At 39.5% G+C, this 19,762-nt stretch overlaps 1 protein-coding gene across 1 annotated transcript in view; it reads right to left on the bottom strand.

The window, feature by feature from the left end:
- Nucleotides 1–19,762, bottom strand: part of Gpc3 (glypican 3) — a 348,387-nt gene that overhangs the window by 113,142 nt on the left and 215,483 nt on the right. Inside the window, exon 4 of the mRNA XM_048450333.3 lies at nucleotides 4,670–4,803. Coding sequence (XP_048306290.1) covers nucleotides 4,670–4,803 — 134 coding nt within the window. The remainder of the gene's footprint in view (nucleotides 1–4,669; nucleotides 4,804–19,762) is intronic.

The raw sequence follows: 19,762 nt of genomic DNA, 5'->3' as shown, positions 1-19,762 counted from the left end.
AATCTTTAAAATTCAACTTCCAGATTGCACACATTTGTGCAACATGATTAAGATCTCACCACGTTTTGAGGTGGGTATTCTTAAGTACAGACAAGGTCATTCCAGTATTAATTTTTTGGGGTGGGCACTGGAGATTGCAGCTAGGGCCTTGCAAGTGTTCTACCACTGAGTTACATGCCCAACTTTCTTATGATTTTTTGAGACAGAGTCTGACTAAGTTCTCTAGACAGGTCTTCAACTTGTGATCTTGCTGCCTTAGTTTGTGTAGTAGCTAAGATTACAGGCAAGAACTTCTACTTTAGCTCTGTTTCTTCCTTCATCTTTTAAAATAAAGTCTTTTGACTTTCATCACTGTAAAAGAAACACATGTTCACCATGAGTAAAGAAGAAGGATAAGAGGGAAGAGGGATGAGGAGGAGAAGAAGAAGGAGAGGGAGAGGAACCATTCATAGATCTACTAAGCAGAGATAATGGCTTGATATTTGTATATTCTACCTTTTGTTCTTGGTAGGTTTTATCACTAAGTTCTTTCTGGTTCTTAGGGTATATTATCTTGATTCTGAGTAAAATCAAGGCATATTTGTTTTAAGGGGAATCTTAGAATAATGAAATAGAAGCTGGGGGTGTTGTTTGGTGGCAAAGCACCCGCCTAGAACATGTAAGGTCCCGAGTTCTTGACCCAGTACCATAAAATAGCTGACTCTTAAGTAATCCCCTAGCCTTGTGCGACAGCATGCTATCTGTCCTTCAGAGAACTGAGATCAGGTTTCTAGTACAAACAGTGCCCTGGTCAATCCCTCAGAGCCCCAAAGGATACTGTTAGAGTACATCATTACTTTATGCAAAATCTCCACATTACCATGGGAAATGGTTTCCAAGAAGAACTTGGACTTTTGAAGGTAAATGTAGTCATCTTACTTTTGAAGGCAGAAAAGAGACTGTAAACTGTTGGAGAGTCAATGAGGCATCAAGGGACAGTGACAACAGGTGATAATGTCCTCAGCCACCATGGCAGCAGAGTGTGACAGGGGTAGGTTACCTCCTACGGATTTCGCTGTGCCTCTCTCATTTCTCCTCTTCTTTGTCTTTTCCTGTCATCTCTCCTCAAACTTGTTCTGGCATAGGAGCTGGACAAATTTCATTTATGTTTTTCCTAAAGTCTTACGGCATCTTCATGCACATAATTTTAAAAGACAGTAAGTTGAATATTTCTAGTTGTCCTTTTAAAGAAAGACAGTTGTCACTAGATGGCATGTTAATATCTCAGATTTTTGTCTTTATGTTGGTACTCTGAGACAGACAACAAAAGACTCTCTAACTGTGAATTAAGGCAAACTGTGACTGGAGAAATAATTAGACTTGAAAGGAATGTTCCTTGATTATAATCACAACTTAATCACATATATATTTTAATATATCATTGACATAGAAAGAGTACAGTTTATGGATCTCACTTGTGATAAACCCAACATTTGCTTACGGCAGTCTGCTTAGGAAAGGGTCTTTTTCTTGAGGTTTCCACTTAGTGTATAAAATGTGGAACTAAAGGATGGGGCTCCTTTGCACGAGCCATTTGGAAATATTGGAGCTGGGTGCATGTGATTTTTCCCAAGTGGGCATCCATCGTTCCAGAGAGGGCATCCCCGTTTTCATAAGTGGAATGTGGGCTGCTTGCACTTTCTCACACCGATCTCCTTGGGCAGGCATCAAAGCAGTGCTAATTGGAAACCACTGCAAGTACAGTGCAGTCTTTCATCCCTAACTGCAGAGCCTGAACTTTTTGACTATTATTAAGGTTCCTTTTTTTCCTTTTTTTTTTCCTATGTAACTTATTAGTGTTACCTAATCCATTGCCCCTTCAGATTAAGTCACAGGGGAATGACAGGAAACAGGAGGCTACAATACCTAGAGGGCATTCCAGTAGGTGGAGGGACTGTAAATTTATCACACGTTAGAAGTTGGGCCCGAAGCTTCACGGGTAGGTGCTGGGTGACTATTCAACTACCAATTCTGGATTTGAAAAGGGAAAGACTGCTCATGTGTTCTACCAAACAGTATCTAGGATATGAAAAGGACCAGGTATACAGTACCACAAGAGAAGTGACAGACATTCAGGAGAGCAAAAGAGGGAGAGACGGACAACCCAAATGTACTAAAAATCCTAGAGGTTGAAGGAGCTGTGGTGATCATATTGCTTCTGTTCTCATGCAATCTGAGTGCATGGAATTCTGCCGTCAGTGTTCTAAATTCCGCAACAGATATTTTCAATATGTGTTCCTTAAAAAAAAAAAAACCCATGCATCCCATATACAGACCACTGGTCAAGTATAAAATTGTTTAAATGGAGCTAAGCTATTTCTAAAACTCGTTGTGTGTTTTCAAAGTACCCAGTTGGGGGCAGACAAAACAAACAGATGATTTCTGAATGCTTCCAAAGGAAACCTGTGTTTCTTTGTGTGCTGTTACTTTAATAAAGGAAAGAGCTCTTCAATTTATAATCAGACTCAGACAGCTTGCTTGCAAGCTGCGTACTACATTGGGTACTACAAGAGCATTCCTTTCCAATTTCTGTTTGTAACCACTGATAGATCTTGGGCATGGGTGTTGAAGTTGAGAGATGCACACATCCATTTTTCTCGAAGGGGGTGAAAGGCTGTACCGTGAGGAATGTATAAAGGCACCAACATCGTTCCTTCCAAAGAGGCCCCTTCAGTAGCATTCACCCTAAAGAATCCTGCCATTCACTCAAATCCACAGCTTTTGCCATTTTCTTTTACTGTCATTTCCTTTATTTGGAAGTTGTCTAACAGGTTCAAAAATGACTTTAAACAAAATAGCATATCGGAACCCCCAGAGGCAAACACCCCCTTTATCAATTTCTTCTTTCCCTGGAAGATCAGCATCCAGATCAACAGGTATCCCCAGGAAAGTAAACAGGAACAGGTCACACATAGCCCTGACTAGACAGAAGCCATGCAGCGGGGGCTTTCATCAACCTCCCAGTTAGAATTGTGTCTGGATTGACAAGTTAATTTCATTTAATTTTTAACCTTCAACTGATACATAAAAATTGTACATAGCAACAGGGCAATTTCAAGACGGGGCTGCTTTACTGTGTTTATTTTAAGAAAGTTCCATATGTGACAGTTGTAAATTACTAAACCATTTCTTCTGTGAAGCCGTTCCTAAAGACGTGCTCAGTGGAGGGTCTGTCCTGTAAGCTGCCTCTGTACTCGAAAAATTCTTTAGCTTTTCTTATAGTTAAGTCTGTTTCCATTAGATTGACCGAGAGACTGCGTCTCTGTGTTCTCACTGTCCACCGGACATGGTAGCATTACTGGGTGTCCGAGAAATGACTGTCAAGAGGAATAACGATAAGCCATGTACATATAATTCATTTCAGTCAAATATGGGAGAGTTTCTACAATTAAAAACTGGCGCCCTGCACAGACTGAAGTGAATTTCTCAGGTGGTGCAGAGGACCAAGAATGAAAACACAGGGAAACAAAGGACTGTGAAAAGAACAAGACACAGTCGCTAGATGCCTGTACACAATGGCTGGCGCTTTCAATCCCAGCACTCAAGGTGCAGAAGCAGGGGAATCTCTGCAACTTTGAGGCCAGCCTGGTCTACACAATAAGTTCCAGGGTAGCAAGGAATATATAGAAAGAGTCCATCTCAAAAATCAAAATCAAACCAAAAAAAAAGCAAAAAGAATAGCCTACATCTAAGATGTTATTCGTATTAATTTTCTAACTGTAGGACAATCCATCAAAACTCTCTAAAATTCAGCAAGAACGACAAAAAGAAAACAATAAAAGACTAATACCTAACTGTTCTTGAATTGGGTTGGTGACACATCACCAACCCTGGGTAACACGGATCTCTCAAGAGTTGTGTTGGGTTTCTCATATGATTACTACCTCGTGATTATAACCCAGCAGCTAGAATAGGGCTGGAGGGAGCCTGAGTAGGGGTAGGGGGTGGCTGGGAATAAAGGAAATTAGAACCTGACTGCTGTTTCAAGAACTGGTAAACTCACCGCTATGATAATGAGAATAATTGCAAGCCAGATCAATAAATTATAATGCTGCTGTCCTCATCTTCAGTCCCAAAATAATGCTCAATAAGATGAGAAGCCATTTGATAGATCTCCCGGTTTTCATGACTCTGCAAGAACTCTATTTTAGGGGCTGAAGAGATGACTCAGAGGTTAAGAGCACTGCCTGCTCTTCCAAAGGTCCTGAGTTCAATTCCCAGCAACCACATGGTGGCTCACAACCATCTCTAATGAGATCTGGTGCCCTCTTCTGGCCCGCAGACATACATGCAGGCAGAACACTGCATACGCAATAAATAAATAAATAAATAAATAATTCCCTTGTAAGCAGAAAATTTTTATTTAAACAATAAGGGGTCTTGAATAGAGAAGTTCATTCTACCCCGTGCTGCTGAACTAGATATTTATACCTAAAAATTTTACACTTAAATATGGATTAGTTATAGTATCATTCTTCTTTAACACAGACAAATTATAGATTTTAATTAAGCATTGTACTAAGAAGAACTAAACAACATGTATGTAAGAAACTTTGTTCCACTGATTTTTGGCCTGAAAACACAATGGCTAATTGTATGTTGAAATGGAGGGGAAAAAAAAAGTTCTCACCTTCTTCGGCTGGATAAGGTTTCTTCATATTCTACATGAGCAACTTTTAATACCTTCTTGTCAATAAACAGATCTTCAGGATAATAAGCAGATCTATATTGGCGTTGCTGGGAGTGGGCACACAACTTGCCAATCTGAAAAAAAGAAATGCAATATAATAGTACAGTGCTTCCACAGATATGATAGCAGAAACAGATTTGAGATGCACTGCAATTTCCTTCCTCAATTTTCTTTCAAAGAGCAGAACGAGTCATTAATAGAGTCAAAACAGGTAATAAGGTTTTAAGGCAAAGGACCAGAAGTAAAAAGGAGGGCAGAGACTAATGAGGAGCTCTGTACCCGTTCTGAATACAGTCTACCCAGACTCTTAAGATGAAAGGGAAAACATCGGAGAGGCCTCTCTACACAGGCCTTACTCTACTGATATCTTTCCCTGGCTCTTGTTGTTTGTATGTATAGAGAAGTTCACAAAAGGCAATTTAGAAATTTGAGACAATCTGCTATAGAAGCTGGAGTGGTTTGAGAGGTGGTGCCGAGTAGTAGCCTTTGATAGAAGAGCAGCCTCCCATACACAGAGTGCATCCCGTTCTTAAGTGTGTCCTTACTAGGCTCAAAGGCTTTTGAAAAAAAAAAAGTCAGCATAGTTGTTTATCTGGATTCCCTAAAAAGGCCTGAAGGGAAGCAAGCACATCACCCAACCTATAGTCAATGTCATCAGAGGAACCAACTAAATAATTGCAGGATTGTATGGAGAGGGCACAGGCACGGAAGATAGCCAGGCTTCCTCCCTCCTTTCTATCCTACTACTTCTCATGCATCCATTCAAGAACATTTATCGGATACCTCTTTCACACCCATATGGCAAAGATTTTTTTAAAATACTAACTTGCTTGCTTTGCTCCATTCTAACTTATTTCTGTGGTTAAATTACTTGCAGATTAATGCCTAACGCAACTTCCATATAGATATACACATAAATAAGTGTGACTATTAACTTTATTATATGGCTCCGTGTGCCAGACACTATGTTAAATACACTACATTACAGATATTAAAAAAAAAAACCCAAAACTTGAGGAGGTTAAGAGACTTGCCTAAAGTAAACAGACAGCAGATCAACTTGATTATCTTAACACAATTTCATGATGACTGCTTTTCAATTGCTTACATATTGTTTGGGGAAGAAAAAGAACCAATCTTCAATAATATATCAGCAACGAACACAGCTCAGGTGATTATATAAACTGTAAAGTTCAGGAACAGTAGTGACAACACCTTGTGAAGACAGGGGTCGTATGTGTGGCACTTCTATACCTTCCCACAGTTTAGAATAGGCTTTATACACTGTTGGCAAATTAATGTAAGTGAATTGGAGGAATTTTCTATTACAGTAGAAAATAGGCCCAAATACCAGTCTATCAATAAGCCATTGACGCTGTGTGGTCATCAGGCTTCTGGATGCTTCAAGATGCCCAATAGCACTTCCTGGGTTATCTATGTATGCACAGAGGCACACAAGGTGGCCCAATAGCACTTCCTGGGTTATCTATGTACGCACAGAGGCACACAAGGTGGCCCAATAGCACTTCCTGGCTTATCTATTTATGCGTAGAGGCATGCATGCCATTTAGTCTGAATAGCTTTGGCAGGCTTCCCATGAAAATTCTTGAGTTAGAAATCATCTTAACTGAGCACCAGCACTACCCCCATTTATGAAAGACAGGACCTATCATTTCATGTTCAAACTAGCGATCCTCAATCATTTATTCTAACACAGGCAAAGAATGAAGACCCTGGAAAATATTCCATCTAACTGTGGAATGCAAGATATTGACATTTTCACATGTGCCTATGCCATGCCATATGACCTGGGCTAATTCTAACTTCAATAAAGAACCTGCATTCTCTGAAACCATCCTACCGGGGACACTTTGGTAGGGTGTTTCAGGCTAGGGGTTGCCTAGTTGTACACTTCCAAAGCATATAATGCAGACAGAAATAACTGTCAGACTACACTGTAACTTTACATCCTTGGGATAATACACATTTATTAATATTTTTTAAAAAATGCAGGTAAATTTCAGATAAATATTATTTTTGTTCTTTGAGTGTCTATAGATTATGACAAGAGCATAGATCAATGTGAGGGTCTGGTTTATAAGGTTCAAAATAGTATCACATTCAGGTGGACAGGCCACATTCTCTTTTCATACCTGTCCCACATACAATACCCAAATAAAAACCTAACACTGTATGTTATCTAGTTGAAAAATATAGCTGTCAGCCTGGTTTACAGGACCTAGTTAAGGATAAGCTCCAAAAGCTACAGAGAAACCCTGTCTCAAAAAAACAAAACAAAACAAAAAAGAAAGAAAAGAAAAAAGAAAAATATAGCTATAAGATGACCCTTCCCACAAAAAGAAAAAAAAAATCGATCCTTTGTATCAGTGAATTCTTATTGGACCAGAACATGCCTTTAAATATTTGTTCACACCCCCTATTCCAGCTTAGTAGGAAGTGAAGTAGCTGAATTAAAAGTAGGAAGGTTAAGGACAAAGGATAAAGTAGTCAGTCAGTAGTCTGATCTTCCTTCCCAAGGCCCAAATGTGGCATCATCAAGGAGACTTTTCAAGGCACTGTGCGGGGTAAAAGACAAATGATGGAGCTTTGCCAACACCTTCCGCTCCCATCTCAGATGTGCCATGCCTTATCGGACAGGCTGTATTTTCTCCCACCCATCTACCATGAAGCCAATTCTTCTCTCACACAAAGTGCTTCTCAGAGGTAGCCTGCCCCCACTTAGGAGCCTCTCAACACATCTTTCACCTCTACACTCAAATACGGAAGCAAATATCATGAGCTTATTTTGAGACCAGACACTAAGAGAAAGCATCATTTACAGAGATGTGGTTCCCACTGAAGATGCCTTTCAGCTTCTCGCTTGAGAAGCCTCACACTCTGCTGCAGGACCTTCGTCTCATTCTTCAGCTGCACTCACTAAAGAAGTCAGACTCTCAAGTGGTGTTTTTGAAATCAATAGCCTGCCCAGGAGTTTTAAACTCTTAAATAAGAAATGCAATCCAATTTTCTTTCACATAGTAATGTACCTGGTCAAGAATGCTGCCACCTTTAAATTTGGTTAGTTGGAATAAATTTATTAGATATGTGGGTATCTCTATCACAAGACTAGGAATTTAAAACCTTTGTTTTTTCTGAACCATAATTGCTAATGATGCCTTTATGTATGTACCAGAAACAGGACAGGAAAAGCAAGGCCTGACAACTAAGAAGGTATTGCCTACGGGTGCACTCTAGGCAGCAAGTCATTCCGGCCATCTTAGCACCATTTCTCTCCAACAGAGTCTAGCCGTATTGTCTTCATGTATACAGGAAACAAATGAATTATCTGAGCACCAAGAGACGGGGCCTACTAGTTGCCTCTTTCTGCTGAAATAACTGTACATACTCGTGGAGGTACACTGATGCTTCAACACATGTTCACAATATCCAGGTGTGAAACAAGGCAGTCAGCATACCTGCCATTTCAAATGCCTATCCTTTTTGTGCTGGAAACATTCAGGGCCCTCCTTTCAAAGAATTCATTTATCTGTATGTGTGAGTGTATCAGCCCATGCACATGTGTGTTACATTGATTGTGTGCAGGATCAAACTCAGATAGGACTCTGTGATAAGGGCCTTTGCTTGCTATATGATCTCACTGGACCAAGACTCTTTTTTCTATTTTTTTGTAGCGGAATATGTAGTAAGTTGTTAATTACAGGCACTCTTCTGTAAATAACTTTTCTTTCTAATTGTATTTTTATGCCTGTTAAGTAGTCTCTCTGTCGCCTTCCCTCCCTTTTCCCTCCTCTCAGCCTTCAAGATCACTACCATTCTACTCTCAACTCCTAAAGGATCAACATTTCAAAGTTTCTACATATGAGAGGCATTATATGATATTTGTGTTTCTTCTGCTCATGGCCTATTTCACGTAATGCAATGTTATTCATATTCATTCATGTACAGCCCCATTCCTACCTCTTACCCACAGAAGTACTTTGTTTTCTCTTGGTGCTATGGTTTCACTCTACCTGCCACTATAGCCTTCTATGAAGGAAGAATAAAGAATATTTGAAGTGCCATATTTTATTCAAGGTTCCCTTGAAAATAAAAGGTAAAAATTACTTTCTTAGAAGATAACTATATTACCGCGAGAGGATTTAATTACACATTGCTAGATTCATAACGATACACATATAATAAAAGACAGCTTGATGACAAAAGCATGCAGTATGAATAAACTGGTGGAAAAAATAACAAGTCTTTTTGTGAAGATTCTTTGCTGTGTCTGTTTCTTTGGAGGCGAGGCTATCTTTTTCTGTGGGCATATAGTATGTGCCGCTCACACAAATGCCCTTTCGTGTATTTCATGTATGAGTCACCTTGGCTTTACTGTAGAAAGGAGCGGCAGGCTGTATTCCCGCCTGGCTCATGCATGGCTAGCTTTACACCCGAAATAACAACACACAAACTGTATTCTTTTTAACACTGCCTGGCCCATTATCTCTAGAGAGTTAGTTACTGGCTAACTCTCACATCTTGATTAACCCATTTCTATTAATCTGTGTAGCACCACAAGGTGGTGGCTTACCTGGAAAGATTCAGTATGTCTGACCTGGTGGCTGGCTCCATGGTGTCTGCCTCATTGCCCTCTTCCCAGCATTCTGTTCTGTTTACTACGCCTACCTAATTTTCTGTCCTATCAAAGGGCCAAGGCAGTCTCTTTATTAACCAATGAAAATAACACATAGAAGGCCCACCTACATCACTTTACAGCTTTAGGAGAGAAAGCTTTCTAGGTTTTATGACCCATTTAATCAGAGAAAGGGCCAGGGGAAAGTGTGATTGACCTTCCTGTTTTTGTTATTTTCTTAAGTGACAAGCTTTATCATTATGAAAGGATGGTTTTCAATGATTTACTGTTGCAATCATTATTCATGTGGCTATGTGTGTGCATCATGCGGGTACGAGCACATGGATGCTGGTAATCACAGAGGTCAGAGAAGAGGCCAGAGTTTCAGGGGGTTGTGAGTCACCCAGAGTAGGTGCTGGGAACATATCTGAAAGAGCAGCATGTGTTCTTGGTTGCCCCTTGTCACTATGAAAGGTTTGACAACCAGGTAAAACATTTGGTTTGATGTAATTCATACATGCACCTTTTAGTTGATATGTCAAGAGACGCAAATATTACCTTGGTTAAAATCTAAGACTATTCTTTCTCATGTTGGTCTGGTTCCTTTATTGACTTTTGGCTTTCGGAAGCTCCTCAGACTTGATCTTTTATTCTGGGTGGCCATGTGAAGGAAGACAGCAAGTACTGTAACTTCCCCAACAATATTAAACCTCATGTTCAGAAGAAGATTATTTTACTCCAGCCTCGGATTTCAACTATACATCTGTCTCCATTCTCCTTGGGGAGTTCAAAGCACATATCATCAATCTCTTTTTGCAGATTAAGAAAGAGACCCACAAATGTTGAAAACTTAAAGCAAGGTCACAGTTTTAATAAGGGGCAGAGCTAGAACTTTGACACTGGTCTTTCCTATCTCGAAACATATTTCTGTTTTTGATGGACTTCTCTGTACCCTAAGTTCCCATTGATAGCATAGGTTCAGGGTCATCCCAATATTGGGTTTGGCCAAGATCTCAAATCTCCTGAAAACTTTATCCATAATCCAGGAAGTGTTGAAGAAAAATGCAAAAAAAAATACACTGCAAAGAAAGGGTATGGTTCTTCAAGTCAAACAGAAAACTGGCATTCAATTTTAATCTAGCTTTTGGGCAGTATTTCTAACAGTAGCCAATAGTAGAATGATTTAACTCTTTGGTTTGCCAGGTTAAGAGTCAATTGGAAGCCATACTAAAGTACTGCATGTCAAGCTCCATAGAAGAGGCAGCTCCCAAGAAGGTCCCATCAGTTGCTGCTGCTCCAAGATGCCCCTGGACCCTTACTCTTGAAATCAGATTCTTGGGTCAGCCACAAAATCTTCTGTGATTCCTATAGTTTAAGCCCAGTCTCATCCGATAACTGGTCTAACTATTTCCCCTGTATTTCCTCCTAAATGGAGATTCCAGGATATTCTATGGTAACAAAACCTCAGTAGAGTCAAGCTTCAGTTGTGATAGTCTAAAGCTGAAACTTTAGGATGTGGCTAATAACATGCACACACACATACATACATACACACACACACACACACACACACACATAGACGAAACCAGATATAAATGAATATTTGTGTAATGAAGTTGTGTGCATGTGACATGGGAAAGTGAGAGACCCACTTGTGGACGTTATTTCTTTCTTTCTGTCTACTGCTTTTGGAGATGCAACTGGGGTTGTTGGGTTTGGTGAGGCAAGCAGCATCTTTATCCACTGAGTCATCTTGCTGGCTCCGAAACCAGCAACCTTTGTTATAATGGTTTTGTTATAACGGGTTATTTAAGGCCATTGCTTTTGCAAGTATATTCTCCTAACCTTAAGGAATCTTTACATTTTTATTCTTAAGAAGTATATAATGTGGGCATTAGAGAGATGTCTAAGTCATTAAAAGTGCCTGTGGTGTCAAGTATGATATCTAGCATCCACATAAAAGCTGTATGTACCTCCATATATCCCCAGGGTTAAACCACATGTACTCAAGCATATTCTTGAAGCCCATTAGCCAGTCAACCAAAGTGAACTGATGGAGCAGTATGTTCACCAAGAGGTCCTGTCTTAAAAATGAATCTGGCAAGCTATGGAGGAGACATTTGACATTGACTTCTGCCCCCAACATATATGTGTTAGGGGGTTGCCTCAATGCATGTGTTTTAACTTAGATAGCCTATAACAGAAGGAAAGAAGGGATGTGGTAGAAGAGGGAAAAGGAGAGGAAGGAACAAAAGCAGAAAGCAAAAAGTTCTCATGGGTGGCGGCATAGTACTAGAAGAACCACAGACATATTATACTGCCCTTGGAAACCGTACTGTTTGCCCGGGATGAAGGCTATATTTGAGAACTCAGACATCAGCACATCCCTCTCAGGAGCTGCCCCTGAGGCCACCAAAACCCTTGAGCCTCTGGAGGGTATTTGCAGTTTTAGTGACTTATAGAATAGCTTTTCTGCTGGCTCCCAACTAATAACTGGGCTCTCAAAGAACCTTTTCTGAGGAATGTTGCTAAATATTTGCTATAACTTTAGTCTCTGTTTATTGGCTGACTCATTAGAAACTCGAAGAACTAGAAATAAATTTTCCTGGAGGATTATGCAAATTAAATATAAACTGGGCTCTTATGAACTACTTTGAACAAATACTGCCCATGAAATTCATTTGGGTCGAGGTGTGAGAATTCTGAAAGTTTTCAGTTTAAAAAAAAAAATTGAGCTTTGTTCTCTGAAACCATATACCATGATGTTGTACAATTTTGTTTAATTAAATCTGAAAAGTTTTCAAACAAGATATATATTGAAATTATCAACTTTTTAATAGTAGTAACCGTACCCATTTAACAATTCTACAGGTATAATAAAAATGCTAATGTATGTTAATGTTTAGTCTGTGGTTAATGTTTTGTCTTGTTAATTTCCCCAGGGCTTTTATTACTGATTTAAATCTGCCACACTACTCAGCTGATTGCACTGCTTCCACAAACTGCATGGAAGTAGCTCAAATGAATACTGATGAACAGAAACGAGCAAACATTTGGCTAAGCAAACCATTCTTATTATATGTGTGTAATTGTTACATACATTCTCATGCAATGGGATGGGCATGACAGACATTTTCCTCTCGTTTTCTGTACAGAAAATATGCACATGAGCATTAAATTAATTTACAACCCTGTACTTGAGGAAGCACATCATTATTAATTAACTATTGATTGATCTGGATATAGAGCAGAGAGGATAATGAACAGGCCTGGTGACAATGTGGGTTTCTTTTTTCCTACCCCACAGACATTTTACTGTGACTCATTATTAATTGCCAGGCCATTAAAGTAAAAGCTCTCTAATAATTTGCAGTGTATGGGGAATCGAGCTATTTTAAGAAATCAGGAGGCATTACCCGAGCATTTTATACAAGTCATCTCTTGAAATTGGAACCTGGGGGCGGGGGAGGAGCTGAAAGTCCTACAAATCACTTTGCCGTCAATTTGAAGAACATCACTGTCTTAGAGTGGAGAGAACAATTTGGAATCAGGACACCTGGGTTTTTAGTCACAGCTCCTACAAACAGAGCTATTGCTAATGCTGGGTAGAGCGGTTCTTACATTCATAAACTATGCCTTGGTGTGCTGTTGCTGTTGTCTCTTCTAAATAGCTTCCAGCATTCTTCTTCAACTTTAATAGAAGTAGAAATCTCTTAGCAAGCTTACTCACATAGCACATTTAATAGACTTAGGGCAAGGTCTAAGCGAGTAACAAGACCCACATCTGTGGACTCAAAGTTGTTGTCCTAAAACAAGTACCATCAGCAGTCAGTCTACTTGAACACCTATGTAAAATGCAAATTTAGGGGCCCAAACTCAGACAAATTTTATCAGAAATCCTGGGAGTGGGGCCTCATCATCTGTGTGTTCTATGCTGGCCTTCAACTGATCATTCTCCTGTTCTAGCCTCACAAGTACTGGCATTATAGGTGTGTATGTGCCTGGTTATCATCATTTGATAATTATTTTGAAGTCTATAACTCTCAGTCTATCTGTGTGGAAGTATATACATTTTTAGTTTATTTTGCAATAATACTTTTATTTTAAAAATTTATCTATAACTCACTGTTATAGAGGGCTTATGCCTTTAATCTCAGCACTCAGGAGGCAGAAGCAGGTGGAGCTCTCTGAGTTCGAAGCTCACTTGGTCTACATAGCAAATTCTAGGTCGTCCATGGTTACATTGTGAGTTCTTTTATTAAAAAAAACTCATCATGGTACAGATGAATTCATAATCTATAGATAACAATTATAATTAAGAAACAAAGTTATGGTGGTGGGTGATATATTTCATCAATAGTCCATGTTCTAGCATGAATAACTACGTTTGAGCTTCAGAATATGGGAGGGGGAGGCAAAAGCTGTCTTCACCTTGATCTTAGAGGTAGAAATAATTTATTGGTTTTGCTTAAGAGACAGAAAAAACATGAAGTTGTGTGGATAGGGAGGAGGGGCAGGACCTAGGAAGAATTGTAGGTAGGGAAAGAATATGATCAAAATTTACTATATCAAATTCTCAAAGAACAAATAAGCACACTAAGAAATACAAACAATTTGTTATTATGTTTGCTCTAAGATAACATTTAAGAATAGTATTACCTTCAGGCTAAGTTATAGAGGTATCTTAAATTCAATAACTCTCAGTTTAAAGAAAATGGAACTCAATATTCAAAATAAATGTTATGAGTTCTTTAAAAGTCAAAATTGTTCATTACAGCTTTTCAAAGTGGAAATGTAAAAGCCTCTGAAATATCCTAGGTGATAACTTACTGTGTTATATTTGCCAGAGCAGTGTACACAACAGTGAAAAAAACTAATAAAACACTGTAGGGCTCACACCGCGGCATGGCAGCTCCGTGAAAAGTCAGATAATGAAATTCTGCCACTTTTGAAGGAGAGGGAGATTCAAGTCTGAGCTGCAAAAAAAGAGGAAGTGAATATATCCTCTACAGAGTGTACTTCCTCCTTCCACACACATGGACTGAATTACTATTTGTTTTTTTTTAAAATATTTTTTATGGTTTATTTAACTTTATTTTATGTGCATTGGTGTGAAGGTGTCAGACCCCCTGCAACTGGATCTTCAGACAGTTGTGAGCTGCCATGTGGTTGCTGGGAATTGAACCCAGGTCCTCTGGAAGAGCAGTCAGTACTCTTAACCACTGAGCCATCTCTCCAGCCCCACTATTTGGTTTATATTCATTTGTTAGCAGCAGTAATTAACCTTCCAAGCTCTATTATGTGAATGCTTAACGTGTGTGTTCGGGGTGGAGATGGGGAGGGGGCAGGGCATTAGTGATATTGAAGTAGCTAAAGCATTGGAAAACATCGTGTAAATTTACAATGTCTCCTCGAATGAATCTGATGGCATTTGTGACCATGGTGTACAAGGTATGGAGGGGAGGAGCAGGTAAAACTGCTGGCGCTGTACCACGTGCAAAAGTTGTGACACTAAACTGCAAGAGTCACCGTGGTTTTTCTGCCAAGAACTCCCACTTAAAAACTAGCCACTTTCACTTAAGAATATAGTGAAAGGAGCAGTAAAAAGCAACTGACCTTGAGTGTATGTTTTTTATTATTATATGTGGGATGATATGGAATGTACACTCAAAGTACTCCCATTACATCACTGAAGTATGATACTCAACAAGAGTATGAATGGACCCTGAGTTATGCTACAGACTAAACATTCATGCCCTGAAACACTGTTTGCACCTGGCAGACGGGCACACAAACTGTCTTCCAGCTTGAAGACTGGCAGGCATTTCCTCAGAACTCAATATGGAAAGCCCATTTCTTCAAGCTAAATGATGGCTAATGTTTCTAGGCAATGATCACATTTTCACATGCAGGTCAAATTTATACTTTTGCGAGCAAAGCCTTGTGCCTTCCACTACAACATCCACTTGACCTTTTTTTTTTTTTTAAATGTAAAGCCTTTCCTACTCAAACAGTGGTAATCCTTATGGTATCCGCGACACATGCTTCTATCTGGCATATGGGCCTAGTTCAGACAAATGCTTTTCAAATAACCAGTGTATCCTAATAGAAAAATCCCGCAGTAACTAAAGATCTACAGCAGGTAGAAAATCAGGAAAGCAACAAGAGGCGAGCAACTTACTGCAAGGAGCTCTGCAATGAGGTCAACGGTCAAGACCCATTTAAAGCCCTCAGAAGACACTCACTCTTTATCTCAGAGGTTTATGTCCTTCAAAACTATCTATCTGAATGATGGAGAAATGAAGACATTCCTAGGCAGCGGGAAGACCAGCTTGTTGCTGGCAAATATTGGGACTCCCAAGAATCCCTCGGAGCCCTTCAGTATGAAATACAAATACATGAAAATAGCACAGATCTATAGGAGGAACTGGAGGCAGCTGGGAGAGTTCACCATGTAAGGTAATAGAGAAAACAGAGTTAATAAAGTTTTGTTGATCTCCCCCATCTATTTAATGTACAAGTGTGAATAAGTAATAATTACAAATTTGTTGGTGTGGTTTCACAACAATGGCACAAAGAACATATGCAAGAAAACATTTTGTCAACTACCAAAATGAAGTTGGTATTAAACAAAATTAGCAATGTTACGAAAAGCACAGGATTCAAAATTCAGAACTGTATACTAGGAAGCTGGTAGTGAAAAGAAGGAAACAGTTAAAAACTAAAGAAATATATTTGTGAGATACAAGGCTAGGAAAAAACCTCATAAAATGAGAGCTCCAGACTCTATTTTATTCGTAATTATATTAGTGACACATGCACACTCCGTGCCAGTTAAAAGGTAGAGAGGAATCATTTTAATCCAAAACAACACAGGGCACATCTGTGCTTTTACAAAGAAACATAATTTGGATTGAAAGTAAAAAGACAGGAAAAGCCAAAAACATTATCAACTGTAACAAAATGACAGCTGGAAAAGGTGTGGTAATATAAGGCAGGATAAACGTCAAGACAGACAAAAGCTGTTCTTAACAATGAAAGGTTTTATAATGATGAGAGTGTCAATTCCTCCAAAAGAGAACAATGCAAGTGTATATTTACTGAAACAAAGTTATGTGAAGGGAAACTGTTAAACTTTAGAAAGAAACAGACAGCTCAACAATAATATTGAGTTTTCAGTTCTGTCCTTGAATAATGGATAAAGTCATCAGGCAGAACAGCAACAAGGGAATGGAAGACCGGAGCAATGAAATTCTAAGTCAACCACACAGACATCTATAGCACACGCAGTACAACAACAACAACAACAACAACAAAACCCCACTATTGAGTGCTGTGAGCCATTCTTTAAATATTTGCTTATTTAATTTGCACGGTGTTGGTCTGCATACATGACTTTGGTGCTCAAAAAGACCAGACGAGGACTTGAATCCCTTGGGACTGGGGTTACAGATGCTTGTGAGCCTCCCTGTAGGTGCTGGGAGCTGAACCCACTAGCTACTTCTGGTGACTACTCTCTTCCTGGTACCATGAGACAAGCTTCTCTACTGCATCCTACCCACCCACTGCACCACGATGGACTGGAACTTCTTAAGGCATGAGCAAAAGCAAACAATTCCTTTCTTTAAGTTTTTCCCCCAAGTATTTGGCCACAGTGACAAATACCCAAGTAATACATACAACTTATAACAATTAACTCAAAGTCAATATCAACTTACATTTAATTATTGAAAATATCTACAAAACAGTAAGAGGAAACAGATCTTAATTTTGGGGGTTTTAAATCCAGCAATATTTCCTTAGCCATGGCAACCAAAGTGTGTGGGTGTGTGTGGGGGGGTCGACTGGGCTGTATAAAAATGAAAGGATTTTATACTTCAAATGTTTCAATTAAGAAAATGAAAAGACAATCTGCAATCGTTATCTAAAACCATTTATCCGATAAGTGTTCTGGCTCTATAGAGAACAACTCTAGATAACAGCAACGGTAATGCACACACGGATACAGTCTGATGGGCCCCTTCATAGTTTGTCACTTACCTGGTACTGATCTGTGCCCATGCTTCACATTTATAGCTTTTTGCTTTTTCATGCACTTATTCCTATGCAAATTATACATATGGAATATCACATAGAATCTTATCACCAAACCCCCAGCAATGTCTCTGTCTTTCCAGATTATAGGACGTCACCACTTAGTCCAGGATGTCAGGACCAGCCAACTTTGAGTCTTATTTTGTTCACTATAATTAAATTCTTACTGTCTGAAGGGGTACTAGATGATGAGTTAAAAGGGAAAAAAATGCCCAAATACATCTCAGATAGTTTTGATAAACCATTTGTATGCAAATAATAAAAAGCCCACTGTATTCAATGATGGACCATTCCTAAAATTGTCTGAGAAGCAGCGCACCTGGTAAGCAGCAGTGCGGTTGCAAGACTGTTCTGATTGGAACTTCATCCAAACTGATTAGCCACCGTCCACCTAAATGAAGACATCGTCGCTGACCAATACCTTGGGCCTGTGCTGATTGCCCTCCACTGTAGATAGACCTTCACTGATTGGTTTTAGCCTAAGTTATAATCAGAACCACTTCTGAGATAAATTCTGAAAAGAACGTGATTGAAAGGAGTGAGAAAATCAGGTGAATTGAGAAGCGTTGTGACCTCTGAACAGAAATAGCACAAAGAAACTCATCTCATGCCATCCTGTGCATAGCCCTCGGTGACAGCATGCTGGACACTGCTATCATCTCAGCTCTTCTCTACAGGTGCCGTTTCCTCTCTCCAATTTCTTCTTCTCATCAGCCCCTTAAATGTCAGCCATGATTCTTCACACCCAAGACGGAGTTCTCTCTTTACCCGGTTTAGTAATGAGGGGATACCATCTGGGAATCTTGGGATTTTCCCCCAAATGCCCGCACAACTTGAGCTACACTGCATGAATTTCCAGATGGGGATGGAAGAGCCATTTCCTTCAGTGGTTAAACTACTGGTAGGGCGCACATGGTCCCGCAAAACAATGCCCACCTATGCTCCTAAAAACAACCTTAATGAAACTCATTGGGGTTTATATATATGCACAAAACCACGTGGAAGTAGAAGGGGGACTAGTGGAGGAGAAGGAAGGAATTCGTGGAAGCAGGAAGGGCACAAGAGATGGTAATAGGGACAGAGAACAAGATCAAAAGACATTATGCATATGTATGAAAACACCATCATGGAACCTGCCATCATAGATCATTGATATAAGTCAATAGAACACTAATATAAAAAGTGGGGCCCAATTTTTATTTCTAGAGAAGAATGATGAGGCCTTGTCTGAAATTTACCTTAAGAGTCCCAAACTTGAGCAAAGTCAATTAATATTGTTCTTTTGCACTACAGAATTAAGACCAGAGCTACAGTGTGAGATTACATTCTTTTGCAAAGCTCCCATCTCTCTAGACCTCAGTATTGTCAGCCATAGTAAAGGGTATTGGATTAACTAGTCACTTCCAATTGCATCTTAAAATTCTATGGGCCTCAGAGCAAAACTACAAAAACCAGGAAGTAATTTCAAGATGCCTTTCCCCATCTCCTGCCATTTTTGTCTCTGGCGATATTTCAGCAGCTGTACTAAAGTGTGTAATGTTCACATAACAACTTAGTTCTCTGTGACATAGTTTTTTTTTTTTTTAAAAAAAAGGCCTCATACTTGAACATTTTGTCATGAAAAATAATACTGTAAAATGAGCAACTTGGAGGCCATGCTTGGGGTGGTGGGGGGCACCATCGGATCAGGTGGGCTACAATGTGTTCGAGAACACATTACCCCAGGAAGCTGGATCTCAGAGAAAATGTGACTTGTCAGGTCATACAGTCTTCCATTCCTTTCAAATGATGACTAGAAAATATTCTAGAAAAATCATCTAGAAATAATGTCAGTGTAGCTACTTACACAAACCATCTGGCCTCTCTCTAAACAAACCTTTCTTTCAGTTAAAAGACAAAGATCCTTCCTATAACATCATGTAGGAGTTGCTTGCACCAAACTAGAAAAGATTGGTAGGCACATTTAGAATGGCTTCTTGGGTTATATTGATCACACAGCCCCATTTGAGTTAGGGATACCTGAAATCCATTGTTCTACTTGAAGAAAAACCAACGGCTTTCATTTAGGAGCCAATTGATAGGGAGTGAGAGCAGGGCTTCAATGACACAGGCCCAGAGGAGGACAAGTGAGAAAGAAATGAATTACTGTGAATGTGACTGAGGAAGAGAGGGAGGAAAAGCGACGCTTGGCTACACAGAGCTGCTGTTAATATTCTTCCAGCTTTCCCAAGGAGTCACTCTCCAGTCTTTTATCACAAGGAGGAGAAAGAAAATGAGATTCTCACCCTTTACAGAAAGGGCACCGG

Source organism: Myodes glareolus, chromosome X (genome assembly GCF_982192425.1).
Source record: "Myodes glareolus chromosome X, mMyoGla1.1, whole genome shotgun sequence".
Lineage (NCBI taxonomy): Eukaryota > Metazoa > Chordata > Mammalia > Rodentia > Cricetidae > Myodes > Myodes glareolus.
The sequence above is the reverse complement of the archived record's forward strand: the minus strand, read 5'-3'. Positions and strand labels throughout refer to the sequence as shown.